Raw genomic sequence first — 23,947 nt, forward strand, 5'->3', positions numbered from 1 at the left:
GTGGTTGCGTGCTTACTCATTGAACTCGGTGGTTAGACTCTGACTGTCCGAATAATAACTAACTACACTGGACAACAGATGAAGACAGTCATTTACTAATGCATCTAAGCGAATGTGACAAGTCGTGTTAAACAAGCTGGGGGATGGCTGGTTAGGGCTAATCACGTTACATTCCCAATCCGGAAGGTCTATCTTGGTTTACTGTTAGGGCTTCTTCGCTGTTGAAAGTATACCTATCGCTGTACAAAGCGGACACCAATAATCTGAGTATCGAATATCGTAGAGACTTCTGAAGACTAACTGTTTTTCTAAAATAGAATCAGTCAATAACCTACTTCATTGATTCATAGGGTGACTCGAGAAGAACATGACCGGCCATCCTCAATCTGATACATGGGTTTTAGAATTGATTATTTGTTACTCATTTCTTCTTATATATCTCTCGATCAATGTGAGCGTCCTCCGCTATCTTTCTATACTCTGTGGTGATGCCAGCCGTGGAAGGGGAGTCATGTAAAGTAGTCACACTAGTGACATGTATGGACTTGGTAGAGATGAAAATAGGCTTAAAAGTCTCTGTAACACCTTGTATACTTTTTTAAATATCTAACATATTTCACACCTGCCTCGATTGACTTCTTTTTTTTTCAGTCTTCCTGCCGGTTTCAATGTTACTGGATTCCTAAATATACTACCCACCATGATGTTCGGAAGGGATCTACACAAGCACAAAGTCCTGTTATGGCAACACGAATACATTGACTACGACAGACTCAAAACAGAAATCAAGCTTGTGCGAGCTAAATCTAAACAGAGTGAAATTCTACCAGGAGACTGTGCATGTAAGCTCGTCGCAATCCTACCTACTACAATCACGTCTAACAATAACATTGAACAACTAGCTGCATTCAAGTGCATGACCTACCAAATCGAAAGTATCAACCAGTTCCACAAATACTTGTCTCACGCTATCTGGGGCGAAGTGTCAAAGCACCATGTTTGGCACAGCGGCCTAAAGCATCTCGAAGACAAACCCTACTGGGAAAAAGCCATATATTGGGAAGCTTCAGATGAGCCCGAGTTGCAATTCTTTCTGGGGTTCCTCATCCAATGCCGCAATGATTTGAAAAAGTTATTGTGGTATGGAATGGTAAATTCGTGCGGGTTTCAGAAAATATTGAGTAAATTTGGCAAGTTGGAGGACGAACTTAAGCACCCTGGTTGGATGACTGCGCGAATTGGGGATTTCAGGGTAATGCTGGCAGAAGGGCTTTTCTCAGTACAAGACGAGGCTCTATACAGATTGAAACGAGTAGAAGTCATGATAGAAATGGTTACTTACGTTTTGTCGACTGGGACTTTTACTTCGAAATCCTCGTTGATGGTGAACAATCTCGCGCAATATTGGTATTTTGACCTGGCGAAGAAGAATGATCTTGATGAATTGAACCTGGATGTTGCATGAAAAGCTATTAGAGAAGATGATTCGGTTACATTGAATGCATTTATTGAAGAAGATCTTGACACATTCGTTTGGAGAAAGATTGACGCATGCATTGATAAAGAGGATATAATACAAACAAAGGGGAGACTGGAGCTACAATGCCAGATGCTACTTCATGTCTTGACCCAATTCTCAATTATCCATGTCTCAAAGACCTGCTTGGATAAGTTATTTGAGCTGATAGAGTCTGCATATAACAGTGGATTCTCTAAGCTTGATTACATTTCTTGGGTTATTGATGGAATCATTGTCAAAATGAGTCATCATCAATTACTCGCGGAGCATTTTGGGCCCGGTTCTGATCATGCTGCAAATGGTGAAAGCTCTTCAGAAACTGCTGATTATCTCTTATCTCTCCTCGGTCGTATCCTATCAATGCTCGATGATGTCGAAGTCCGCAGAATAGTCCTTTTCAAACTAGATGTGTATTGGGCATACTTTCCTATTCACCATGTCTCTCGATATGGACTACCGGATGCATGCCGGCTTTTACTAGACCACATGCCACTCGTGTCGAAAAGTCAATTTCTCGAACCTGCACTAGAGGGACGATTTGATGGAATCACACCGCTTACTCTTGCTGCTGCCCATGGTCATACAGACGTATGCGTCGCTCTCGTTGAACGGTTTAGGAAAATCTGGGATACAGCTCAGAAGGGCTTCTGGGTCACATCTATATGGAATGGGGAAGATGTAATCAAAGGTATCTACGCAGGTTTCTGGCAGGTTTTACCTTTACATGGCCCATTCAAACATTATCGGGGAGCGTACGGAGAAACTGTGCTCTATGCCGCTGTCAGCTCTGGGGATTGGTCGGCAGTGTCATATCTATTAAAAAGCAAAATAGATGTCAACGTCCCTGAGAATTCTCGAGGTTGGACGCCATTGATTGTCACTTCTGTTAAAGGTCACGAATCGATTTTGAAACTTCTTATTGAGGCCGGTGCCAAAGGAGAGCATCGAGATCGCCTTGGTTGGAGAGCACTTGAACATGCAGTATCCAATGGCCACATTGAGATATCGGAAATATTGTCACGGCGAGTTCATGGGCAAGAGTCGGGAGAAATCCATGCTACTTTCATTAGCGGAATACAGTAGGTTGGTGTATGGGGGTTGTGATGGGTTCTTAACCTGGTGGATCGGTCATGCCCACGCGCTCACGTACGAAGCTAGGCTTATAATGCCTTGTACGAGGTATCCGCAGTGTCAAACATAGAGAGAAATACTCCAGTTCCACAATATAGTTGATACTCGCTCGTGTGAAAATCCAAGGCACGATCCTACGTCGAGCCTAAGAACGAGCCTACGAACAAGCTTACCTGCACACGTACAACATTAGTGTCAGATGGGAGAGTCTAGTGGGACAGAGACGGGGTAAGTGTGTTATGGGAAAGAAGTCATCCTGGCTAGTTCGTGATTTATTTCCCTTCTGGAATCTACTTGATAGCATTAAAATCTATACGTGGTCATTGTTGAACAACTCCAACAAAAGCATCAAAGTGTAAAAGATAGACGGAAAGCGTGAAAATAATGCAACAAGCTGAAGCTATCATAAGATTTTATGACAGGTTAGTACTATTCAGGCCTGAGATTGATGTTCTGAGGAAATAAGGATCCTCATCAATTCTCTTCCTAAGCTCTCCGGTAGCAAGCTCCTCGACATCCCAGGATGCCCAGGCAAATCTACCATGCAAGAACCTGGCCTCATCGGTGGCAGCCCAGACAGCAAAGGCTCCACAAAGGTCATCTACAAATATTGTTAATACTGTAAATAACTTTCTGTCTTTCAAGTGATGGCCAAGTAGCACTTACCACTATCAAATGACTCCCTAGGAATCTTGAGACCCACAGCTTCCCATCCGGTGCTGTAGATAGAGCCCGGATGGAGGCTAATTACCTGCATTTTCTCAGGCGTCACTTGTTGAGCAGTAAGCTGAAAGAACATTGTGCCCGCCATTTTGGTCAAGACGTAGGCAGGGCGATCGCCAACCCCTGGATATCCAGCCATGTGAATAACCGAGGATGATACGTTAATCAGATACTAGTCAAGCCAAGCAATTAATATCTGCGATTCGTAACTTGCAGAAATAATATAAAGATGCATACCTTTTTCTTGTCTCCAGGCTGAGTGTAGAATTTCTCCGTCCAGTACAGTGGCGACTTGACATTGATCTCGAAGTCCTCCCAGACACGGGCGGCACCAAGCTCGATCAACGATTTTGGGACTGAACTTTTGCCAACGTTGGCAACGAATACGTCGACAGTAACCCCTTGAGCGGCAAGATATTCCCAAAACTCATTGGTTTGTGTCGAGTCAAGAACATCAACAGGGCGGTTGATGATCTTCGTACTTGTTCCGACGGACATGGCTTCTTGTCTGAGATCCGAAGCAGCCTTTTCAAGCACATCAGCACGGCGGCCAATAATAATCACTGTGTCCGCCGATGCGCGAATGAAGGCTTTGGCAATGTTGAAGCCTACCCCGGTACCTCCACCGGTGACCAAAACGACCTTTCCGGCTTGATTAAGCTCAGGTCGAGAGGGTGAGATGGCTGCATATGGCTCTGTATGGACGGTTTTGGTGACATCTGTGGCAGAAAGGCCCTTGAATAGCTGCATCAAAATGTCTGGATTCATTTTGACGGGTATAGGAAAGTTTTATCAAGAGATAGAGCCACAAAGAGCCTAAGCATGAGATTGTTTTTGATTGAAGAACAGGAGAACTTAGGATGCGAGGCAAAGGCGTCCTACTTATATATAGCCCATGATGTTGACTGTGATAGAAGCCATCTGGGAGTATTGTCCTAACTTGCCATCTATATGGCGATATACGCAAAAATGATAGATCCATAGTACGGACTCTACGGAGTAGTGAAGTTAGGGCTTGACTGACCCAGCATTCGACCCACGGAAAGTTACAATACGGCAATACAATTGGATGAGTCAAGATATCATTTGCGGAAGCTAACCGAAAGTGGATAGCGTCCGCAAAATGGCGGACCCTAAGAAAGATACCTCCGCGATACGCAACATCCATCTCCTTAGAACTGCGAGTCGACATTGCCGTTCAATTCTAAGTGCATATATATCTTGTAGGAGCTACTCCGTGCAAGGAACCAGCCAAATGGAAAACGCGTGTGCGCCCTGCGCCAGGGCAAAGCGGAAATGCGAGAGACAGGCGCCGCAGTGTGCGCGATGCCATAGACGAGGGATCGAATGCATCTATCCACCTGCAAAACAGACGCCGTTCATCTTACGCAAAGATGATTATTCGTCAACTTATAGCCATGGTAGTACCTCGTATAATAGACTCGCAGACAATACACCCGGCTCTGAGCTCTCGCCCTATTCTTACAGCAAGTCGTCATTACAGCTACCAGAAATAGATGGATTCCATGACTGCATCACTAGTCCTGAAATTCAGTCGTTTTCGAATTGGGCATACACATTCCCATCCACAGGTGGTCTTAGTTCTCTTACATTTTCCGCAGGTCGGCCGGTACTCAGTGAGCAATTAGTGTCTTACGTCGCAATGCTTCACACATGGCTTGAGCAGTGGGTGTACCAGGGAAGCAACCCATTCATCCATGCTTTTCTCTACAAGGCACGAATGCCTTTATGTATGCAGGATGCTTATACGACTTTATCATCGTATATCCTCAAGAAACCCACCAATGAGCATATGATATTCCGCATTCTTGAGGAACGAGTTCGGCGGCTGGTAGCTACTCAGGGTCTTGAGGACTGGCCTGAGAAAAATCAAAATAATTTGCATTCAATCGATCATTTAGCTAGGGTACAGGCTCTGCTGATATATCTAATAATGGGACTCTTTGATGGTGATATCCGTCTCCGTCATTTTGCGGAAAGCCAGATGCCGGTTCTTGATAAATGGACAGAAGAAATGATTGATCATGCTAACCAGATGCTGTCCGCTGGTGCTGACTTAGCACCGAATGGGCCGATTGCTAGTCGGTTGAACGTTCAGGATATTTACGATCGTGAAAACCTCAATTGGCATTGTTGGGTAGTCGCTGAAAGTACACAACGTACGTGGATGATGGCAGCTGGGATTCAAGCTGTTTACTCAATGATGCAACTGGGTCAGGTGCCTCAATGTACTGGCTCCATGGTAGTCACCACAGGGCCCGGGGTCTGGGAGGCTTCATCCGCTGTGACCTGGACTAGACTATACCTGGAGACAAAGTTGGGCATTGTGAGAATATCAGAGGCAGAGCGACTGTTCGTGGAAGCAGCACCGGAAGAAGTTAATGAATTTACAAAGGTGTTTCTGGAAGCGACGTTCGGTAAGGATCGGATGGAGAGGTGGTCGCAAACCGGAAACATGATTGGATCTTGATGATGCAGAGAATGAATCAAGGATATACTTCGATCCTAAAGAAAATAGTCTCTCGTGGACCTGTTGAACAAGTAAGCTATCACATTGTTACTCACTCATCCTGAGAATTGGTGCTTAGGTGGTCTCTCGTCCATACTCGGGATATCTAGGTATTTATATGAAGAAACAGACTTTCCTATATGGTAATTGGAACCTGCAGACCTACCTGCGTGATCATGGAATCAATATAGCTTCCAGAATACGCTATATACTACAATCTCATTTTCCACTCGAAATAGGGTTAGGGTTAGCTTCAGGTATGGTGGTATGCCGATTGTGGGTCCCGATTCGGCAGCCGACCAGACCTGCCAAATCAAATCTGCGGTTCTGCGACATCAGAAACCCTCCCTAGAAAATGATCTGATAATAACGTCGCAAGACTCAGCTAATCATCTGGCACAAAGTCATGGCGACCAGGGCTGTATATAGCTGCCAGAACATTACTAGTCTGTTATATTCCAGACACATTGGTCGTCTTTCAGTCCACTCGGCAGATAGGGTTCGACAGTATTCAATAGCGAGGTCTAAAGGGCAAGATTGGCATTCCTTCTTTACATCAATGTACATGTAGTATCGTTCTAACAATATTTACAGATATCAACTTGTTGCGAATGGGCTGAGTAAGCTTCTTCCCTTACTTCTTTCATGGACCAGTGATGTGCGCATGTTGCGTACGCCACGTGTGGCAATCCCAATTGCTTGACATGTATCGAATGACGGTCAGCTAAGAACTATCTTTAGGATCGCTGAAAAGCGGAATAGGCTCAAAACCGTTATATGCGCCAAAAAATACATGCTCTCAAACACCAACCCCACAACCGCGATCCACAAGAAACTTTTCCCAATCTAGGATGATGGCCTCGTCGTCTGGGAGCACAGCTGTTAGCCACAAAGCCTACATTGCTCTGGGTAGCAATATAGGCGATCGCATTGCAATGATAGAGCGAGCATGCGCCGAAATGAACCGAGTAGGCATCAAAGTCAAAAGAACAAGCTCACTGTTTGAGACGGCGCCAATGTATGTTCTCGATCAAGAACCGTTTTTGAATGCGGCTTGTGAGGTACGATTTGCTATCTTATACCTACGTCAATGTACTGACTTTTTGAAAGGTTGAAACAACTCTCGGTCCCATAGAGTTATTGGATGCTCTGCAAGCTATTGAAAATGGCCTAGGAAGACGAAAGCTCATTGACAAGGGTCCAAGAAATATTGATCTAGATATTTTGCTATATAATAATGAGAGGGTGTCTCATCCTCGGTTGAATATACCGCACAAATTGATGCTGGAAAGAGAATTCGTTCTGCGGCCACTCTGCCAGTGAGTCTTCCCCTCTGTTCTGAATCGAAAAGAAGTATGGAATTATCAATACTAACGTTCAATTACAGACTAATACCCCATGAAAGGGTCCCCTTACTGGGAAAAGACCTCACATACCTCTCCGCTCTCCGATCCCTACCACCATCGGAAACAACTCCCATCGTCACAAGCCCTCTATCACCACACATCCCACCTCTAACCCCCTCCAACCCCAAAAAGAAAACCCACATCATGGCCATCCTCAATGTCACACCAGATTCCTTCTCCGACGGCGGGAAACACTTCTACTCTGGTCAAAACTTCAATCCTGAACAACTAACATCCACAATCCGCGAGTTCATCGCAAGCGGCGCAACAATCATTGACGTTGGCGGCGAAAGCACCCGCCCAAACGCAATTCCACTCACTCCCGAAGAAGAATTATCCCGTGTCATTCCCGTTATCAGACATATCCGCTCTCTACCCGAGGCAGCGAATGTAGCAATCAGCATCGACACATATCGCGCTCGCGTCGCGGCAGAAGCATGCGCAGCCGGCGCCGATATTATCAATGATGTATCCGCCGGCACGCTGGATGCAGATATGTTATCCACCATGGCTGCCACAGGCAAATCCGTGATTCTGATGCATATGCGCGGTACGCCGGCGACAATGACCAAGCTTACCACATACCCGAACGGCGTAATCAAGGACGTTGGTGCAGAGCTACTTACTCAAATCCGCGCAGCTGAAGAAGCAGGTATACCACGTTGGCGCATAATCCTAGACCCCGGATTGGGGTTTGCGAAAATGAGGGACCAGAATGTCGAGTTGTTACGGAGCTTGACCGGGTTGAGTCATGAAATTGAAGGATTGGAGAATTTCCCGTGGCTGATTGGCACAAGTCGTAAGGCTTATATTGGCCATATTACCGGCGTGGAGAAGGCAAGTGAGAGGGTTTGGGGTACGGCGGCGGCGGTTACGGCTAGTGTGCAGCAGGGAGCAGATATTGTGAGGGTGCATGATGTTAAAGAGATGGGGCAGGTTGTTAAGATGGCTGATGCTATTTATCGTTTCTAAAACATTGGCTTCAGATAACTAGGGTGAAGTTATATCTTGTGCACTAGGACAGTAGTTGTACAGATAAAGCAGACTCTATAGTGTATAGTTATATATAAGATGCGTGTTACGTGTAAATCTATATTTCAATTTAAACCTCATTACTAAGACAATATTGTATATATCAAGATGAATAGGAATGCCCAGCAGTTTGCTTGCTACCAGCAAGCAATTGGAACAAAGAACCCCAACATCCATACCAATTTTCTGAGAGAGTGACATGATTAATGCTTAAGTGGGCCTGAGAATGGAAGCTGAATGACAAAGGTGGTATCTGCAAGGAACATGTCGTGAATCATTTAACTGTTAAGATAGCTACGGATGGCGCCTACAATCTTATTAGCAACGACATTATGTATGTATGGAAAAGGGGAAGCTGACCTTGTAACTTCGTAGCACCCTCACCCAAAACTTGCGTCAAGTTCTCCAAATCATCACCGGCAGTAATTCCGAATCGGCGAACAAAATCTTTAGCTGCGTTTTCAAGATCACCATATCCGTCGTCAATAGCGGGATAGTCCTCTTCTGACCGGCCAAAGTATGCATTGCTGGAAATAGATGTGGCGCCTTCAAAGTTGTTCAAACGAGTCTTGGCTTCTGCTTGTGCTGAAGGATCGAATCGCTCTCGGCCAAAGAATTCGTCTGATGAGATACCCTTCTGCGCTCCGAAGCGCGTTCTGTTTTGCTCGATTTCTTCTTCTGTTGGCTTTGTTAGAAACTCAGAACAGTAAGCTACAATGAAATAGTATCGACTTACCATCGGTAGCTGATCGTTGAGGAGCAATAGCGCCAAAACCAGGCTTCTTCGCAACCACGGGCTTGGAAACCTGCCCAAAGCCCAAACGGCTCATACCCATTCCAAGACGCTCCATCTCAGCCGCGCTCTTCTCAGGTGCCTTACCGGTTGAGCCAAAGCCTCCTTTAGCAGGGTTAATTGGAGTGGGGGATGCAATCTTCGTGGTAGCCGCATCCTTCTCCTTAGCTTCCAACTCTGCCTGTTCAGCTTCCGGATCATAACCCAGCTTCTCTATGCGTTCCGCCTCTTCCTTTGCCTTGCGCTCAGCTTCTTCAAAATCAATTGCATCGGTGCTCACGACCTTCTTTGCGCCAAGTTTCTGGGTTTTCTTGGAGCTCAGTATACTGCCCTTCTTAGCACCAGCGCCTGTGGGACCTTTCCTGACGACATTTCCTGTTCGGACGGCAACAGGAGGTGGCGATGATGTATCATCTTTCTCACTTGCGGAAAGAGGTGATTTGGATCTTGCTCCGTTTCCGTTGGCACCAGCGTTCAAGAATGGGGAGGCAGTGCGGCTGGCGTTCGATGGCGTACCGACCCGCGACGGGGGATTACTGGGACGCTTGATGGCGGGCTTATCCCAGGAAGAGAAAAAGTCATCGTCCGGTTCACCGGCAGGAGTTGCAGCGCCATCATTGGGGGTGCCCGCGACGTCTGTGACCACGACTTCACCTGGAAATCTGGATTGTCTTAGTCTCTGCCACGCATCTGGTTATTCAATAATCACAAGACTCACTCTTTTGCATCTTGAGCGGCTCTTCGCTTAAGCTCTTCCTTATATTTCACAGCGGCAGTCGATTCGTATTTGACATGAGGATCTTTGCTGGCCAAGGCGGCGGAACCTCCGTGCGATTGGAAAAATTTGGTGGCCGACTCATTTCCACCGACTTTCATTAAACGAAGTTGTTCCCATTGCCATTCTGCATCTATCAGTACAGTCCCGAACATTTCTACTAACGGGGGAGAGGCATACGGTCGAGGTTTGTGGAGCGAACGAAGGAGATATGGACACCGAGGTTACGATGATGAGACGAGCAGTCCAGGCATAGGTAGATACCAAAAGGTACGGATGACCATGTTGGATTCTTAGAGCCGCAGTCGAAGCATAGCTATAACACAATCCAGGAGTTAGCATGCGTTGACTTCGAGTTTAACAAAAGGGGTTTCTCGGGTTGGCGGGGCGACTTTACCCTGTTTGCTGGCTTTGTCTTCAACTTCTCAAAGATCTTTTGCGACTGCGCCTTGGTGGCACTCATGGTGATTGTTGAGACTGGCACGCGATCTTGAACGTAAATGTAGCTTGGTCGGGTATAAGTGGTGGGGTTGACTGTTTTCTGTGCTGTTGCAAATAAACAATCAGCGAAGGTGACAGTTCAAGTTGGCAGCGAAGAGCGAACGTGGTCGAATACCATCTAAGTCTGCAAATTACGGAACGATTCTTGATTGGGCAAAATTGTTTTTTGCAACTGCCGAAGGGGGCTTAGCGTTGATATTTTGCATGAGGCACGTGATATCGCACCGCTTTTGCAGCTGTTGCGGCCAGTCGTTCATCTCCGCAATGAGGCGGAAGACCCATACCTATAGTGAACAGTCTCCGCATCGAACAAAATTTAGCGACAGCTATTTACGGATTGTATCAACCGCGCATTTCAAGCGTCCGGCATCAAATGTATCTGATCCCAATTCTAACTAGATATCAGAATGTATCGCTCACTCCTACATAACCCGACTCTACTTACGGTCCGTGGATCGACGACCAAACCTATCCTCAAAGCTTCTCCTACGGCAGCAACATCATCGAATATAATACGCAATTATGCAACACAAAGCAGTCTCGGCGGCAATGGCTCCGGCCCAACAAGAAAGCAGATTTCCGTTATGTCCGACGACGGACGATATAAATGGTCAGAACTGAGCGGGAAGGAGAAAGTGGCTCGAGCTACACAGCAATCATTCAATTTTGTGATTGTGATCGTTGGTGTTGTTATGACGGTACGGGACCTAAGCCTCAACCTTTTAAGTGTTTCTGGGGCGTTGTTCTAACTGTTTGGTCATTCAGGGCGGCGTCTTGACACTCTTATATACCGACGTTTTCTCTCCTAATAGCAAGACCTGGCAATTCGAAAAGGCCGTTAGTCGAATCAAGGAAGATCCACGATGCACAGCATTACTCGGGAACAGCAAGGAAATCAAAGCATATGGTGAACCAACGGGCAATAGGTGGACCAGAAACAGACCTATTGCGTACGCTCCCATCTCCCCTCTTCTGTCTCTGAAGGCTTGCCTAGCTAACAACCCATCAGAACCTCTATGCAAAAAGACACTCTTGGAAGAGAGCACATGAGGATTAATTTTCATGTAAGTTTGTCTATGGGAAGCACAGTCATCTTGGATGCATACTAATGAATATCGTATAGGTTGAGGGACCACTGAATGAGGGTATAGTGCATGTACATATGATCAAGCCGTTGGACGAGCCCAACTTCCAATATCGGTTGCTAGCGGTAGATGTGAAAGGTAAATTCACCCTCTCGTGCACAATGGGGATATTCTCGCCGTACTGACTACAATCAGGCCACCCACGAATAATTCTCGAGCAATCCAGTGACGAAGCCCTTGGCGGGAAGAAGAGTCCCTTGAAGATTCTTGGTATCAACTGGCGTTGAGTTGATAACGACAGGGTGGATTATATCTCCATTGATTCACAGTTTCAACGACGTCTTGGAGCTATTTGCTATCGAGTGACGAATAAGCACCGGTCGAGCAGCCTCGCTGGTGTAGCAGAACAACGCAACTGTTGTATCTCCTTGTATGCTAAAAAATTTCATACACCGAAATCAAAATGTATTCTACTATGAGCAATTGATAATTAGCGAATATCCCTGCCTCTATGCGTCCTCCGCTATACCCACTAATGGTTATGTCTAACAAGTTCTAACAACTCCACTCTTCTTTGATCAAATATCGCCTATATCCTTCACCCTAGGCCACCCCTCAACATCCCTCCCTGACCAACCGGCCACCGCCTCAATAGCCAACTGCACCTTCTCCGTATCCTCCTCACTAACACCTAACCTCCTCAAGCCTCTAAGATGCCAGATCGTGGGTGCACTAAGTCCCTGGATCATAATTCCCGTTAGGATCACCAACTCAGCCTCCACAGCTGAGAGGATTTCATGATCCGAAAGAAACAAGCCATAAATCACGCTTCGCTCCATCCACATAAAATCAGACGCAAACGAACCCCAAGAGGCACAGATCGGGGCTAGATTTTGGCGATACAGTTGTTGCAGAAACTTAGTACCTCTGTCCGGGATATGATTATTGAAATCGATATTCTTCCGCTTATCAGGAAAATCGAGTAGCCCATCCTCTGACGGAGGGGCTTCCTCCATCTTGAGACCTCGCTTTTCGTAAAAGGCGGTCTCTGCTTTGCCCAATGCAGTAACTGCATATACGATAGGCGTTACGCCGACGAGAGTCCATTCTTTCATTAGCACATCGCTCAACCGGGCTTTGATGCGTTTTTCCTCAGACTCGGAGACGTGCTCTACGAGGTTTGTGTAGAGGGTGCCTGTTTCAGTGGATTTGTTGCAGCCTACTAGGACTGCTGTCTATACTTTCATTAGTTATGGGTAAAAGGAGGAGGGCGGATACATACGACGATGAGATACCATGCATCTTTTCGGAATTGTTCTGGCAGGATGGTCTGGACTCGAGTGCAGAGATCTTCGAGTGTTTCTGATGGTGTTGATGTCATATTGTTTGAATAGTAACGAGTAGCATTAAAGTTCCTTAATATCCCAAACGGACGAAAAGCTGGATTATGTCCTTGCGGTTGTTGATGTAGCTGTCTCAAGCTCGGTATGATTGTGGTTGATGTTAATCGACGAAGAGTGTTGCTAGTAAAGCGGAACGCCACACAGGTAGGATTCATCAGGGCACCCCTCTTCTTCATGCATCTAAACTAACTTGTATGTCCATCAAATTGTGGAATTGGATCAATTGATTCGCTGGCAATCGCATTGGAAGGCGTTGTTGATTTGTTGAAATCTCAGCTGAGTAAACATTGAGTGGTAAAACTGGAGTACGGTACCATACAGTAGGTAAGCCGAGATCGGCCATTAAGTTACACATGACAAGAATGGCCTGGATGAGAACCATCTTATTCTAAATATTTAATGTTTTGATGATTGAAGAGAAACTTGAACGACATGAAGATACATTATTTAACTGCCAACACAACTAACATTATTCATCAAATACGAGGCCCATCCAAAATGACCTTGGCAGCATCCGTCGTCCACCAACTCTTCCCCTGTTCACCAGGGAACGCATATTCATCCATACTATTCGCCTTCATCTGCACACTATAGCCCGGCTCCAAGGGAGTAACAATATATCCATCCTTAACACTAGCCGGATGCTCAAAATGCTCATGCAAATGATCCACATACTCCAACAGACTCTTCTTCCCACTAATCACAACATAATCAATCGTGCTTAAGTGTTGCGTGTATTCAGGCAATCCAACACCACCGGAGTGAGGCACAATGGGGATACCGAATTTGCGAGCCAACAACAGGATGGCGAGACATTCGTTTACACCGCCGACTCGGCAGGCGTCGGGTTGGAGGACGGTGAGTGCGCCGGCCTGGAGGAATTGTTTGAACATCACGCGGTTTTGACACATTTCGCCGGTTGCGACGCCGACGGTGCCATAGGGGGTGTCGGCGAGGGCTTTGCGGATGGCGGCGTGACCGAGGACGTCGTCGGGAGAGGTGGGCTCTTCGATGAACCAGGGCTTGAATTGGGCAAGCTCCTTCATGTACTCGATAGCTTCGGGGACGGACCAAATCTGGACACAGTTAGGCCTCCCTAGAAGAGACGGAAGAGTAGGACATACCTGATTGGCATCAACCATCAAAACATTCCCTTTATCATATCCAATGGCCTCTCTCGCAATGCCCAACCGAATCTTATCATTCTCCAAGTTCCCTCCAACCTTGAGTTTGAAATGCTTAAATCCATCCTTGACACTCTGTTCCAACAACGCCCTCAACTTCTCATGTGAATATCCCAACCAACCCGCACTAGTCGTGTAAGCAGGCACAGCCTTGTTTTGCTCCGCATCCCTGATACGGTCTTGTTTCGTAGGCTCAACCTCCTTCAACAACCCCACTGCCTCTTCAGGAGTCAAAGCGTCGGTGATATATCTAAAGTCAATGCATTGTACAACTTCTTCGGGAGTCATGTCGGCCACAATACGCCACACGGGTTTGTTAAGGGTCTTGGCCCAAAGATCCCAGAGGCCGTTGACGACAGCGCCGAGGGCGAGGTGGATGACGCCCTTTTCAGGTCCGATCCAGCGGAGTTGACTGTCGGACACGAGGTAGCGCCATGTCTTGCCCCAGTCGGCGGTGATTTCGTCTAGGTCTTTACCTACGATGAGGGGGGCGATGGTGCTGATGGCGGCGCAGACGATTTCGTTGCCGCGGCCAATTGTGAATGTCTATATCAGAATCAGCATGTAGTCTTCAAACGTTCTGGTGGGGAAGGGGCAAGCCTCACCATTCCGTGACCCTCGTATTGTGAGTCTGTCTTGATGATGCAGTATGCAGAGGAGTAGTCACCAGCAGCATTCATAGCATCAGAGCCGGTTTTGTCGAGCGAGGTCTGTTCAGTCATGTCAATTGTCTGTATAGAAGACGGACAGCAAGACGATGGCACTTACAGGAAACCTCACATCTCGGGTGAGAAAGCCTGTGATTTTGACCATCTTGTGTTGTAATGTTTCAAATTCAGGTAATTCAGAAGTAATTGATATTGAAGCTCAATGCTATACAAAAGTATACAAAAAGCAATGCGTCAATAGGCGGGAATAAGAAATCAAGGGAAAGAAAGCGAAAGAAAGATAGATCCATACAAATGAGAGGATACCCAAGCTTTAAGTACTACGTTCCAGAACCACCAGCAGAACGCAGCCTCGTGAGATATTTAAATCAGCTAGACAATACGACATCCCACGTCCACTATTTTCCCCTCTCGTTTCACATCTTGAAAAATTGGCTGAATCCCTCCAATGACGAGAGTGACTGCGGCATAGATGCCATAGAATGTTTTTGTATGCGGGGGTTATTTTGCGGGTAAAAAGTAGCCTGAGCAACCCCCCACATCTGGTTGGTGGAGTTGGTTTTCCCGCCAATAGGTGTGCTATGTGCCTGATACATCTCGCAGTTTCTCCGATGCGTGAATTATGTACTGGAAGAAATGACGATAGTGATGATAGCTCACGTGTTGTAAAATTTTTGTAGTTCAGAAGCTCGTCAGGTCAACACTCTTGGTGAGAACGCCACAAGAATTGGTAGATACATAAAATATGCTAGATACAGTACACTACGTCGAAAGACCTCGCTTCTCGCTCTCAGAAAAGAAGATAATCATACGCCACAGCTTCTTGACCAAAACTTCCGCTTCTTCATCCAATGCCTGTAATAAATGAATAGTTAGCAGAAGAGCTTCAGGTGTGTTGTTATAAAGATAAATAGAAAGGACTGACCTCGGCCAATTGCTCGACCAACTCCTGAGGCTCACCGTGGCGGCGGATATGCTCTTCAACAACATCGACCAACATTTCCTCCTGCACACCAAGGTACTCCATAATCTTCTTCTCGACAAACGGTTTCAGTTGTTCGCCAAGAACCGACTCATCGACAAACTCCCACTTGACGTTCCATTTCCATAGGCCTTCCTTGTCCGAAGGAATTTCTGCAGCGAGCTGTCTGACAGCCTGCGCCCTCTCTTCATCACTGAGACCAGATGCCTCTGCAGCGGTATCGAATTTGATCGGGACGAGCGTGCGTTTCGTAGTAGCAGCCCCTTCTTCCTCATCTTCCAATAGACCTTCAACTTCAGCAACAGTGCGACGAGTCGTGGCAGCCTGTGCTTTTTGTTGTGCCGCTGCGCCAAGAGATAGCTTGAATCGCTGAGGTTCGCGAGGTGCCTGTGGCTGCGCTTCAAGCTCTTCAGCCTGACGAGCCAAGAAGTCGTCCGCCATACCACGAGCTTGTTCACGTTGTTGCTCAGACCGGGCCTTCTCTCGTCCTTCCGCAGCTCGGTCAGCTTCATCGGCTTTGATTTCCCGTCCACGAACAGCCGCACGGTTGCGCATCCAGGCCCCGTGATCTGCATAGTATTCATCCACCTTACGACTAGCTTCGACATCGTCATTCCACTCACGAAGAATCTTTGCCATCGCTTCTTTGGCCTCGTCAACCTTAGCGTCCTCTTCCTTATCACGCTTCCTCTCACGTTCAACAGCGGCCGTACGACTGCGTTCACGGTTCAACCATCTGCGTTCTTGATCGAGGAATTGCTTCTCCAATTCTGCATTCCTCTTTTCCTGTCTCCTACGCTCAAGCTCCTCATCGCTAGCATCAGTGTCCTCATCTTCCTGACCAAGTGGCACTCCGTGGCCATTCACAAATGCGACTCCTTTCTGGTATTCCTTGGGAATCTGCACACCGAATCCCTTTGGTCCCGAGGGTGCGTTGGCTATAGAACGATCGCGAGGACCAAGAGGGACTCCGTTGACTCCTCCAGCAGGTCCACTGGGAGCTGACAGAGGTGGAGATGCCAGCCTGTTCATACGGCCGCCGGAATTCCTTGCACGCTCCATTGATTCAATTTCCTCCTCTCGGCGAAGACGTTCAAGATCACGGCGGTTGCTCCTCTCTCGGAAAGCAGCAATCTCCTTGGCGACTGTCTCGCGCATCTCGGCTGGTATATCTGACAGTTCGTCTTCGGCAGCGATGGGAATAGTAACGACTTCGGCATCTTTGCCTCCCTCCTGCATAGGTACGTCGCCGTCACGATCAACGGTGGATGCTTCCTCAGCTTGCGTAGGCACGGCTGGATGCGCCAATTCTGATAGCACGGTGGAAAGCGATTCGCGAGCAGCGTCAAGACGGGCGGTGCGATCGGAATCATCTTCTTCATTCCTAGTGGACTGGTACTGTTCAACGTATTTCAAAGTCCCTTCGTCAAAGACGACCTGTAAGAAAGTTAGATATAGTCAAGTAGCTTCATGTATATGCGCAAAGATCATACCAGAAGCTTAGCCTTTTCCACTTCAGAATTCTCCTTGTCGCCTTCTGCCTTCGGCATCTGTCGCTTCACTGGAACCTCAACATCCTTGAGAACTTCTAAAGCCACGCTGAGACTTTCGGGGTCGTCGTATTCCGCGAATCCAAATTTGCAGGGCTTGTCATCTGCATCAGTGGCGCGAATCCAGCGTTTCAAACTGCCCGCACAACGCAGGATACGCTCCACACCATCATCACCTCCGGTGCCCTCCGTAATACCTCCAACAAATATAGTTCTCAAAATTTCTTCTTTGGTTGGTGGCTGCAGCTGCATCATCGCATCCCGGATGGTCTGGCGCTGTGACTCAACGCTGGTGGCGCCAAGTCCTGCCCTTCGATTTGTCTCGCCGGTTCGCCCGGTACCTTCAGGTGTCGCCGACTTCGCAGGACCTGCTGTGCCGAGGCGAATAACTGGTGCAGAGAAGTTTATATTTGGCATGTTGGGAGGAGGTTGAAAATTGGCTGGAAAGCCGCCTGGGCGACCTGACTGTTGCGCGTTCGCTTGTTGCATACCTGGAGGAAGTGCAGTTCCGGGAGCAGCCATGCCTGGAGGGGCGCCTAAAAACATTAGATTTAGAGATAGTTTTCTTTACTGGGATTCAGGATGAAAGGCGTGAACTTACCCATGCCTGGAGGGGCACCAGGATAACTCCCATAGTCCCCAGGTCGGCCATAAAGGTGCGAACCTAGAATTAAGAAAGTTAGTCAAGTGTATAGTAAAACTTGTTGTGATGGTGGATCACGATTGCTTGGACTTACCTTGATAAGGGTTGTACATGTTTTTGACTGTCCGCCTCTCACCCAGTCGTCAAGCTGTTAAAAAGAGAGAAAAAAATATTTTGCTTCAAGTATTGCGCTCTATCACAAGTCGGATGGGACCAGTTGGTTAATTTCAGGCGATGAATCACAGGATCGTAAATGACCAAAGACAGTGGAAGCTCTCGTTCAGTCAGATGTGAGCTTTTGAGGCGGCCAAGGAAGGAAGCAGCTTCCCAAACGCAAAATATTAGCTTGTCTGGCTTGGCCAATAGGCCAGGCTGACCTAGGCCTCCGACCAGCCAATCAGAGGCCAGACGTCTCTATGCATCTCCGTCTCTACACTTGAAGCCACAACCACACTACACTCTACGAGCAACTAAGGCATAAGATGTAGAAATGTGAGACTACGTAAGATCATGTCCCAAAAACCCGAATAAGCATGAATAAGCGTGAGTAAGCAAGATATCCATTGAGGCTCGGAAATAGGTTCATTTGCTTTATCCGACTCTGCGAGTGCAAAAAATCCGACAGCTACGGTAAGCTCACCGCGAATCGGCCCTTGAGCCCTTGGCAGTTAATGAACACATTGATAAGGTTGTCACGATGAGTCGGAATTAGCTCATGAAAATCGATTCTGTAATTGAATGATGCCGAATAACTACCTATGTTGATGCTGATGCCGGTACATCAATCAGGCTGAATGGAGACGGTCCAGAGCAGTCGAATAAGTAATCGACAGGAACATAACATTCGAAAATAAAAACCTTTACACAAATGACTGACAGGTCGTCAGGCCTCACATTCCCACACCGGCCTTTCTCCGCGGTCTCCCGGAGTCCCGGAAGGTTCAAGCGTTGAGCAAGGAGCTTCAAGAAAAAAGGAAAATTAGAGCAGTCGCAATTACCCGATCCGGAGCTAGGCCTTCCCCCACGCCGGCCGCTGCCCCTCGACCCGTGACGTTATTTATTATAACCGTGTCCCACCTTCACCTTCACCCTCACCCTTCCACCTTCCCAAACATCAACATCACTTCAATCAATTCCCTGCTCTTCTTGATCCTCATCGTCAATCGACTTTGGTGTCAATTGATTGCTATGTAAGTTGTGCTGGGATGTTTACCATATTCTTTTATCAAAAGAACAACAAATCCTAAGGACCCCACACTAACACAGAACTCATCCAGAACAATCCGACCCCATCCCTACAGATTGTCATCAAGATGCCCGGTTTCAAGCAAGCCTCCGATCTGGATGCGTGGAAAGCGCTCCAGCAGCACCATGCCTCTGTTGGCAAGAGCATTGTGTTGAAGGAAGAATTCGAAAAAGACCCCAGCCGTTTCGAGAAATTCAGCCGTACCTTCACCAACACCGTGGACGGCAAGGACATCCTCTTCGACTTCTCTAAGAACTTCATCACCGACGAGATTCTTGACCTCTTGGTCAAGCTTGCCCAAGAGGCTAACTTGGAGCAGCTTCGTGATGCTATGTTCAAGGGTGAGCACATCAACTTCACAGAGGACCGCGCTGTCTACCACGTAGCTTTGCGAAATGTCACCAACGAGCCCATGCAAGTTGATGGCAAGAGCGTCGTCGAAGGGGTCAACGCCGTTTTGGAGCACATGAAGGAGTTTTCCGAGCAGGTGCGCAGCGGTGACTGGAAGGGATACACTGGCAAGAGCATCAAGACCGTCATCAACATTGGTATTGGTGGTTCAGATCTGTAAGCAGTTCCAGCAATGAGTGCCAAGAATAGTTCTCACCTTTTGCAGCGGCCCAGTCATGGTCACCGAGGCCTTGAAGCCCTATGGACACCCCAACTTGAAACTCCACTTTGTGTCCAACATCGACGGTACTCACATCGCCGAAGCCCTCAAAGATTCCGACCCTGAAACCACCCTCTTCTTGATCGCTTCCAAGACTTTCACTACTGCCGAGACCACTACCAACGCCAACACGGCCAAGCAGTGGTTCCTCAAAACCGCCAAGGACGAAGCTCACATTGCTAAGCACTTCGTCGCCTTGTCCACCAACGAAGTTGAGGTCACCAAGTTCGGTATCGACAAGAAGAACATGTTCGAATTCGAATCTTGGGTTGGTGGACGTTACTCTGTCTGGAGCGCCATCGGTCTTTCCGTTGCCATATACATTGGCTACGACAACTTCCACCAGTTCTTGGCGGGTGCTCATGCCTTGGACAAGCACTTCCGTGAGGCTCCTTTGAAGGAGAACATTCCCGTCATTGCTGGTCTTTTGAGTGTCTGGTACAGTGACTTCTTTGGCGCTCAAACTCACTTGGTCTCTCCATTTGACCAATACCTCCACCGATTCCCCGCCTACCTCCAGCAATTGTCTATGGAGAGCAACGGAAAGGCCATCACTCGCTCTGGTGACTATGTCAAGTACACCACCGGTCCTGTCTTGTTCGGTGAACCCGCCACCAACGCCCAGCACAGTTTCTTCCAGCTTCTTCACCAGGGCACAAAGCTCATCCCTACCGACTTCCTTCTTGCCGTCGAGTCTCACAACCCTATTGAGGGTGGTAAGCACCAGCGCATGCTTGCTTCCAACTTCTTCGCTCAGGCCGAAGCTTTGATGATCGGAAAGACCCCCGAGCAGGTCAAGGCTGAGAATACCGCTGATGCCTTGGTGCCTCATAAGACTTTCCTTGGCAACCGACCAACCACTTCCATCCTCGCCCAAAAGATCACCCCTGCTTCCTTGGGAGCTCTCATTGCTTTCTACGAGCACTTGACATTCACCGAGGGTGCCATCTGGAACATCAACTCTTTCGACCAGTGGGGCGTTGAGTTGGGTAAGGTTCTTGCTAAGAACATTCAGAAGGAGCTCGAGACTCCTGATGCAGGCAGTGCGCACGATTCTTCCACTGCTGGTCTCATCAAGGCTTTCAAAACTAAGGCCAACCTTGCCTAATTCGCTTGAACTGTGGACATGCAATCTAGATAGTATGATCTTGTCCTTTATTATCAATAGCAATGATTAGAAATGAACACAAAAAGTAATGTTATAAATATCATGCATCAGAACATAAACATTGAGTCTAGTTTGTAGGTAGAGGATCCCCTTTCCGTTCGCCACCAGAGCCAAAATCGCCGCCAACAACTGGTGGGACCCTTCTCCGCAAAAACAAGCGGCGTGGTCTTTTCTCCAACAACCACATTCGACAATCTAGATACTCAATAGAATACGGTCATGGTTTTTCCATATTGAATTTATCGAATTGATGGAAATATGTTTTCTCAACGTCACATTTCGTTCTTTGTGCTCCTGTCAAGCGGAGTGTTCGCTGCTTCTCCGGCTTCGAAAGATATCGCCGGATATGCGTATGGGCAATCGATTCCTGTTAGTTGTTTGAATAGGACGATGTGAGTATCCTTTCGTGTCGCTCCGTCGCGCTGATCGCTAATTTACCTTTTCTACCGTGCAGAGAGTCAGGTGAACATGTACGCGTACCTTCACATCCATACTCGCATACTGATGTGTGTACATGATACTAACTCGTCAACAGATAAGAGACAGCCTCGGCCGACTACAATACATACCCTTCCCAACATGCAACGAAACCTCTCTCCCTCTCGCGCTGCACTACGGCGTCACAGAAACTATCTCCTGCACCATTGAGTCTCTACCCGACGAACTGTACCATCTGTTAGAGTACTACGTCCACTCCGACGCGCCCCTGACATGTCGTGTGCCCACGATCCCATTGGATGGCAGCAACGACTTGTCGACAGAGTACAACGTCGTCGATGTCAGTGGTGATAGCACCTCAAATAGTAACGGTGGAAGCGGCACCGACAATGGTCCACCATATACACCCCTCACAATCGCCGTACAAGGAACGCTTCAACTCAGCCACCTACACATCTGGACAGACATGAACGTCATAATGCACCGCTTGAGTTCCGTCGAATCGCCCCGCAAGGAAGAAGTCCTGTCCTCGGTAGGAGCAACAAAGAAACATAAACAAAAGCCACCACGATCCGCAAAGTCGCCTGGTTATATTGTTGCAGGAACGGCTTATTCGTTGCCGGAATTACATGCGCCCAAAAAGACTGAAAAGGAGTTGTCGGATGAAGAGGAAGATGCAGCCATAATTGAGAATGCGCGTAACCCCTGGACGGCGGGTCATGGGTCGAAAGTTATTCGTGGAGAGCCTTTGACGCTGAAGTTTAGGGTGAGTTGGGTTTCTGGCGCAGATAGTCTTGGTTGGCTCGATCATGAGTACGATTCACCTCATATCCATGCCGGTGAAAGCTCTACGATTTTGGGTCTGTTGACGAAGTTGGTTTTCTTTGTTATGGCTGCTGGTATTGGTGCATTGTTTGCGTCCTACTGGCAAAGGGTTGTGAGGCGTGGTGGTGGCGGTGGTCCGGGGGCTTGGAGGGGGGAAGGTATACTTGGACGCCCTATGACGACGGCAAACAGCAAAACGAGGCGTGGAAGCGTTAGTGGTGTTACATATGGGAATAGTGGGAGGTCGAATGGGTATGGTGGATATTCCCCTGCGTCTTCGGTGACGGGTAGTACACCCGCGAATGGAGGTGGATATGGGTATGGGAAGAAGGATTAGACAGACTCGACTTTGGTGTCTGACAAAACTACGACGACAATTACGATATTGGAAGGGGAGTACATGCCATGTTTATAGATTGTATCATGCTCTGCTTCTGTACATTGAATGTGTTAGATGGAATCCGTACATGATTAGCGAAAAGCGAAATAATATGCATATCTGTATAATACATCTATCTGAATATAGTCTTCCCCCCTATTTTTAAAATAATACCCAACATCAATCCTACTTATACACATTGCCTCAAAAAGACAGAACTACCACCCCTGATCCCTCATCCTCTGAATCTTCTTCACAGTCTCATCAAACGAAAACTTGAACAACTTCCTCCATCTCTGGCTCCTCAGATCCTTACGTCTCTGACCCCGTCGAACATGAAATTTCTGCAAATTAGCCTGTCTCCTAATCCCGTTCACTGCACAATTCATCTGCACCAAGCGAATTGCGCCTGCAACGTCAATGCCGCGATCAGCAGAGACCAAAACCTGTCGACCAAGTTTTGTGCCCAGTTTCATGGGCGTAGTGCGGAACCTAGGAGGTGAGATAGGGTCGGCTGCGTCAATGGCCGATGCTATGCCATCTATTGTTGATGATGTCTGCTGTTGCTGTTGTCGTCGAGCAGCAGGAGCTCTTCTGGACAACAGATTGTCCAAATCTCCTTCAGCTCGTTGCTGGGCTCGCGCGGCTGCCAACGACGGGTTTTTCAAGAATTCGCGGCTTGCGCGCGGAGCGTTGACTGGCGTTTTGATGTATTGAAAGTCCTTGCGGATGTTGGCTATGCTTTCCGAGAGCTTTGCGTTTGCGTTTGCAATGTCGTTTGACGCTGATGATGATGAGGATGGTGTTGTAGGTTGGTTGGTGGTGTTCATGCCGTCGAATATGGAGGTTCGTGGTTTGGGGTTTGAGGGGGCATTGTCTGTAGCGTAGCTGGATCTCTGGGAAAGTTGAGAGAGTCGGCTGCGAATAGGCATCGGACGAGCGAATGTTGTCGTGGATGTACGAAGACATCTCACGAGGGAGGATTGCACCGCCATGGCGGGCTAGTTTATTATTAAAAAAGGTGTTCTCAGTATTATTTTAGACAAATTGGTCTCAATCTGCAACCACTGCTGTGCCAAATCGTGTTGAGCGTGGAGCATGAGTATGGTCTCTAAAGAGTTGGTGTCGAGAGACTGCAGATAAATTGGGAAATTGAAGAAGCGCGGAATTTCTGAGATCACGTGAATCACCTACGGCATCTCCGCTGCTCCGCAATAATCTTTTGAGAGGTCAACCATCCAAATGAAGTAGAAGAACAACATAACACTTCTTTTTTATGATTCCAGAACATATCGC

General features: G+C 47.5%; 13 protein-coding genes across 13 annotated transcripts; 7 read left to right on the plus strand and 6 right to left on the minus strand.

The window, feature by feature from the left end:
* Positions 1 to 700: 700 nt before the first annotated feature.
* On the plus strand, positions 701 to 1,465 carry EYB26_004753 (uncharacterized protein; the record flags this gene model as incomplete). Its single annotated transcript, XM_054264044.1, has 1 exon — positions 701 to 1,465. The coding sequence occupies one exon, from the start codon at positions 701 to 703 to the stop codon at positions 1,463 to 1,465; it is 765 nt and encodes a 254-aa protein (XP_054120019.1).
* A 294-nt stretch (positions 1,466 to 1,759) lies between these two features.
* Positions 1,760 to 2,602, plus strand: EYB26_004754 (uncharacterized protein; the record flags this gene model as incomplete). The annotated part of the gene is made up of 1 exon (XM_054264045.1): positions 1,760 to 2,602. The coding sequence occupies one exon, from the start codon at positions 1,760 to 1,762 to the stop codon at positions 2,600 to 2,602; it is 843 nt and encodes a 280-aa protein (XP_054120020.1).
* A 461-nt stretch (positions 2,603 to 3,063) lies between these two features.
* On the minus strand, positions 3,064 to 4,141 carry EYB26_004755 (uncharacterized protein; the record flags this gene model as incomplete). The annotated part of the gene is made up of 3 exons (XM_054264046.1): positions 3,064 to 3,251; positions 3,317 to 3,545; positions 3,611 to 4,141. The coding sequence occupies 3 exons, from the start codon at positions 4,139 to 4,141 to the stop codon at positions 3,064 to 3,066; spliced, it is 948 nt and encodes a 315-aa protein (XP_054120021.1).
* Positions 4,142 to 4,628: 487 nt separating this feature from the next.
* Positions 4,629 to 5,864, plus strand: EYB26_004756 (uncharacterized protein; the record flags this gene model as incomplete). Its single annotated transcript, XM_054264047.1, has 1 exon — positions 4,629 to 5,864. One exon carries the CDS (start codon positions 4,629 to 4,631, stop codon positions 5,862 to 5,864), a length of 1,236 nt encoding a protein of 411 aa, XP_054120022.1.
* A 445-nt stretch (positions 5,865 to 6,309) lies between these two features.
* EYB26_004757 (uncharacterized protein) lies at positions 6,310 to 8,281 on the plus strand (the record flags this gene model as incomplete). The annotated part of the gene is made up of 5 exons (XM_054264048.1): positions 6,310 to 6,434; positions 6,498 to 6,574; positions 6,645 to 6,964; positions 7,014 to 7,222; positions 7,291 to 8,281. 5 exons carry the CDS (start codon positions 6,310 to 6,312, stop codon positions 8,279 to 8,281), a joined length of 1,722 nt encoding a protein of 573 aa, XP_054120023.1.
* Positions 8,282 to 8,619: 338 nt separating this feature from the next.
* Positions 8,620 to 10,372, minus strand: EYB26_004758 (uncharacterized protein; the record flags this gene model as incomplete). The annotated part of the gene is made up of 6 exons (XM_054264049.1): positions 8,620 to 8,648; positions 8,702 to 9,019; positions 9,078 to 9,796; positions 9,853 to 10,036; positions 10,090 to 10,225; positions 10,307 to 10,372. 6 exons carry the CDS (start codon positions 10,370 to 10,372, stop codon positions 8,620 to 8,622), a joined length of 1,452 nt encoding a protein of 483 aa, XP_054120024.1.
* Positions 10,373 to 10,817: 445 nt separating this feature from the next.
* EYB26_004759 (uncharacterized protein) lies at positions 10,818 to 11,782 on the plus strand (the record flags this gene model as incomplete). The annotated part of the gene is made up of 5 exons (XM_054264050.1): positions 10,818 to 11,108; positions 11,176 to 11,360; positions 11,420 to 11,474; positions 11,534 to 11,633; positions 11,691 to 11,782. 5 exons carry the CDS (start codon positions 10,818 to 10,820, stop codon positions 11,780 to 11,782), a joined length of 723 nt encoding a protein of 240 aa, XP_054120025.1.
* Positions 11,783 to 12,073: 291 nt separating this feature from the next.
* EYB26_004760 (uncharacterized protein) lies at positions 12,074 to 12,876 on the minus strand (the record flags this gene model as incomplete). Its single annotated transcript, XM_054264051.1, has 2 exons — positions 12,074 to 12,730; positions 12,778 to 12,876. The coding sequence occupies 2 exons, from the start codon at positions 12,874 to 12,876 to the stop codon at positions 12,074 to 12,076; spliced, it is 756 nt and encodes a 251-aa protein (XP_054120026.1).
* A 498-nt stretch (positions 12,877 to 13,374) lies between these two features.
* On the minus strand, positions 13,375 to 14,895 carry EYB26_004761 (uncharacterized protein; the record flags this gene model as incomplete). The annotated part of the gene is made up of 4 exons (XM_054264052.1): positions 13,375 to 13,974; positions 14,023 to 14,628; positions 14,688 to 14,792; positions 14,851 to 14,895. The coding sequence occupies 4 exons, from the start codon at positions 14,893 to 14,895 to the stop codon at positions 13,375 to 13,377; spliced, it is 1,356 nt and encodes a 451-aa protein (XP_054120027.1).
* Positions 14,896 to 15,512: 617 nt separating this feature from the next.
* On the minus strand, positions 15,513 to 18,038 carry EYB26_004762 (uncharacterized protein; the record flags this gene model as incomplete). Its single annotated transcript, XM_054264053.1, has 5 exons — positions 15,513 to 15,605; positions 15,676 to 17,169; positions 17,226 to 17,818; positions 17,884 to 17,946; positions 18,020 to 18,038. The coding sequence occupies 5 exons, from the start codon at positions 18,036 to 18,038 to the stop codon at positions 15,513 to 15,515; spliced, it is 2,262 nt and encodes a 753-aa protein (XP_054120028.1).
* A 755-nt stretch (positions 18,039 to 18,793) lies between these two features.
* On the plus strand, positions 18,794 to 20,949 carry EYB26_004763 (uncharacterized protein; the record flags this gene model as incomplete). The annotated part of the gene is made up of 4 exons (XM_054264054.1): positions 18,794 to 18,844; positions 18,939 to 19,115; positions 19,203 to 19,738; positions 19,788 to 20,949. 4 exons carry the CDS (start codon positions 18,794 to 18,796, stop codon positions 20,947 to 20,949), a joined length of 1,926 nt encoding a protein of 641 aa, XP_054120029.1.
* A 318-nt stretch (positions 20,950 to 21,267) lies between these two features.
* On the plus strand, positions 21,268 to 22,609 carry EYB26_004764 (uncharacterized protein; the record flags this gene model as incomplete). Its single annotated transcript, XM_054264055.1, has 3 exons — positions 21,268 to 21,401; positions 21,464 to 21,479; positions 21,545 to 22,609. 3 exons carry the CDS (start codon positions 21,268 to 21,270, stop codon positions 22,607 to 22,609), a joined length of 1,215 nt encoding a protein of 404 aa, XP_054120030.1.
* A 260-nt stretch (positions 22,610 to 22,869) lies between these two features.
* EYB26_004765 (uncharacterized protein) lies at positions 22,870 to 23,646 on the minus strand (the record flags this gene model as incomplete). The annotated part of the gene is made up of 1 exon (XM_054264056.1): positions 22,870 to 23,646. One exon carries the CDS (start codon positions 23,644 to 23,646, stop codon positions 22,870 to 22,872), a length of 777 nt encoding a protein of 258 aa, XP_054120031.1.
* Positions 23,647 to 23,947: the final 301 nt, after the last annotated feature.

The sequence above is a fragment of the Talaromyces marneffei genome, chromosome 3, assembly GCF_009556855.1.
Source record: "Talaromyces marneffei chromosome 3, complete sequence".
Classification (NCBI taxonomy): Eukaryota; Fungi; Ascomycota; class Eurotiomycetes; order Eurotiales; family Trichocomaceae; genus Talaromyces; species Talaromyces marneffei.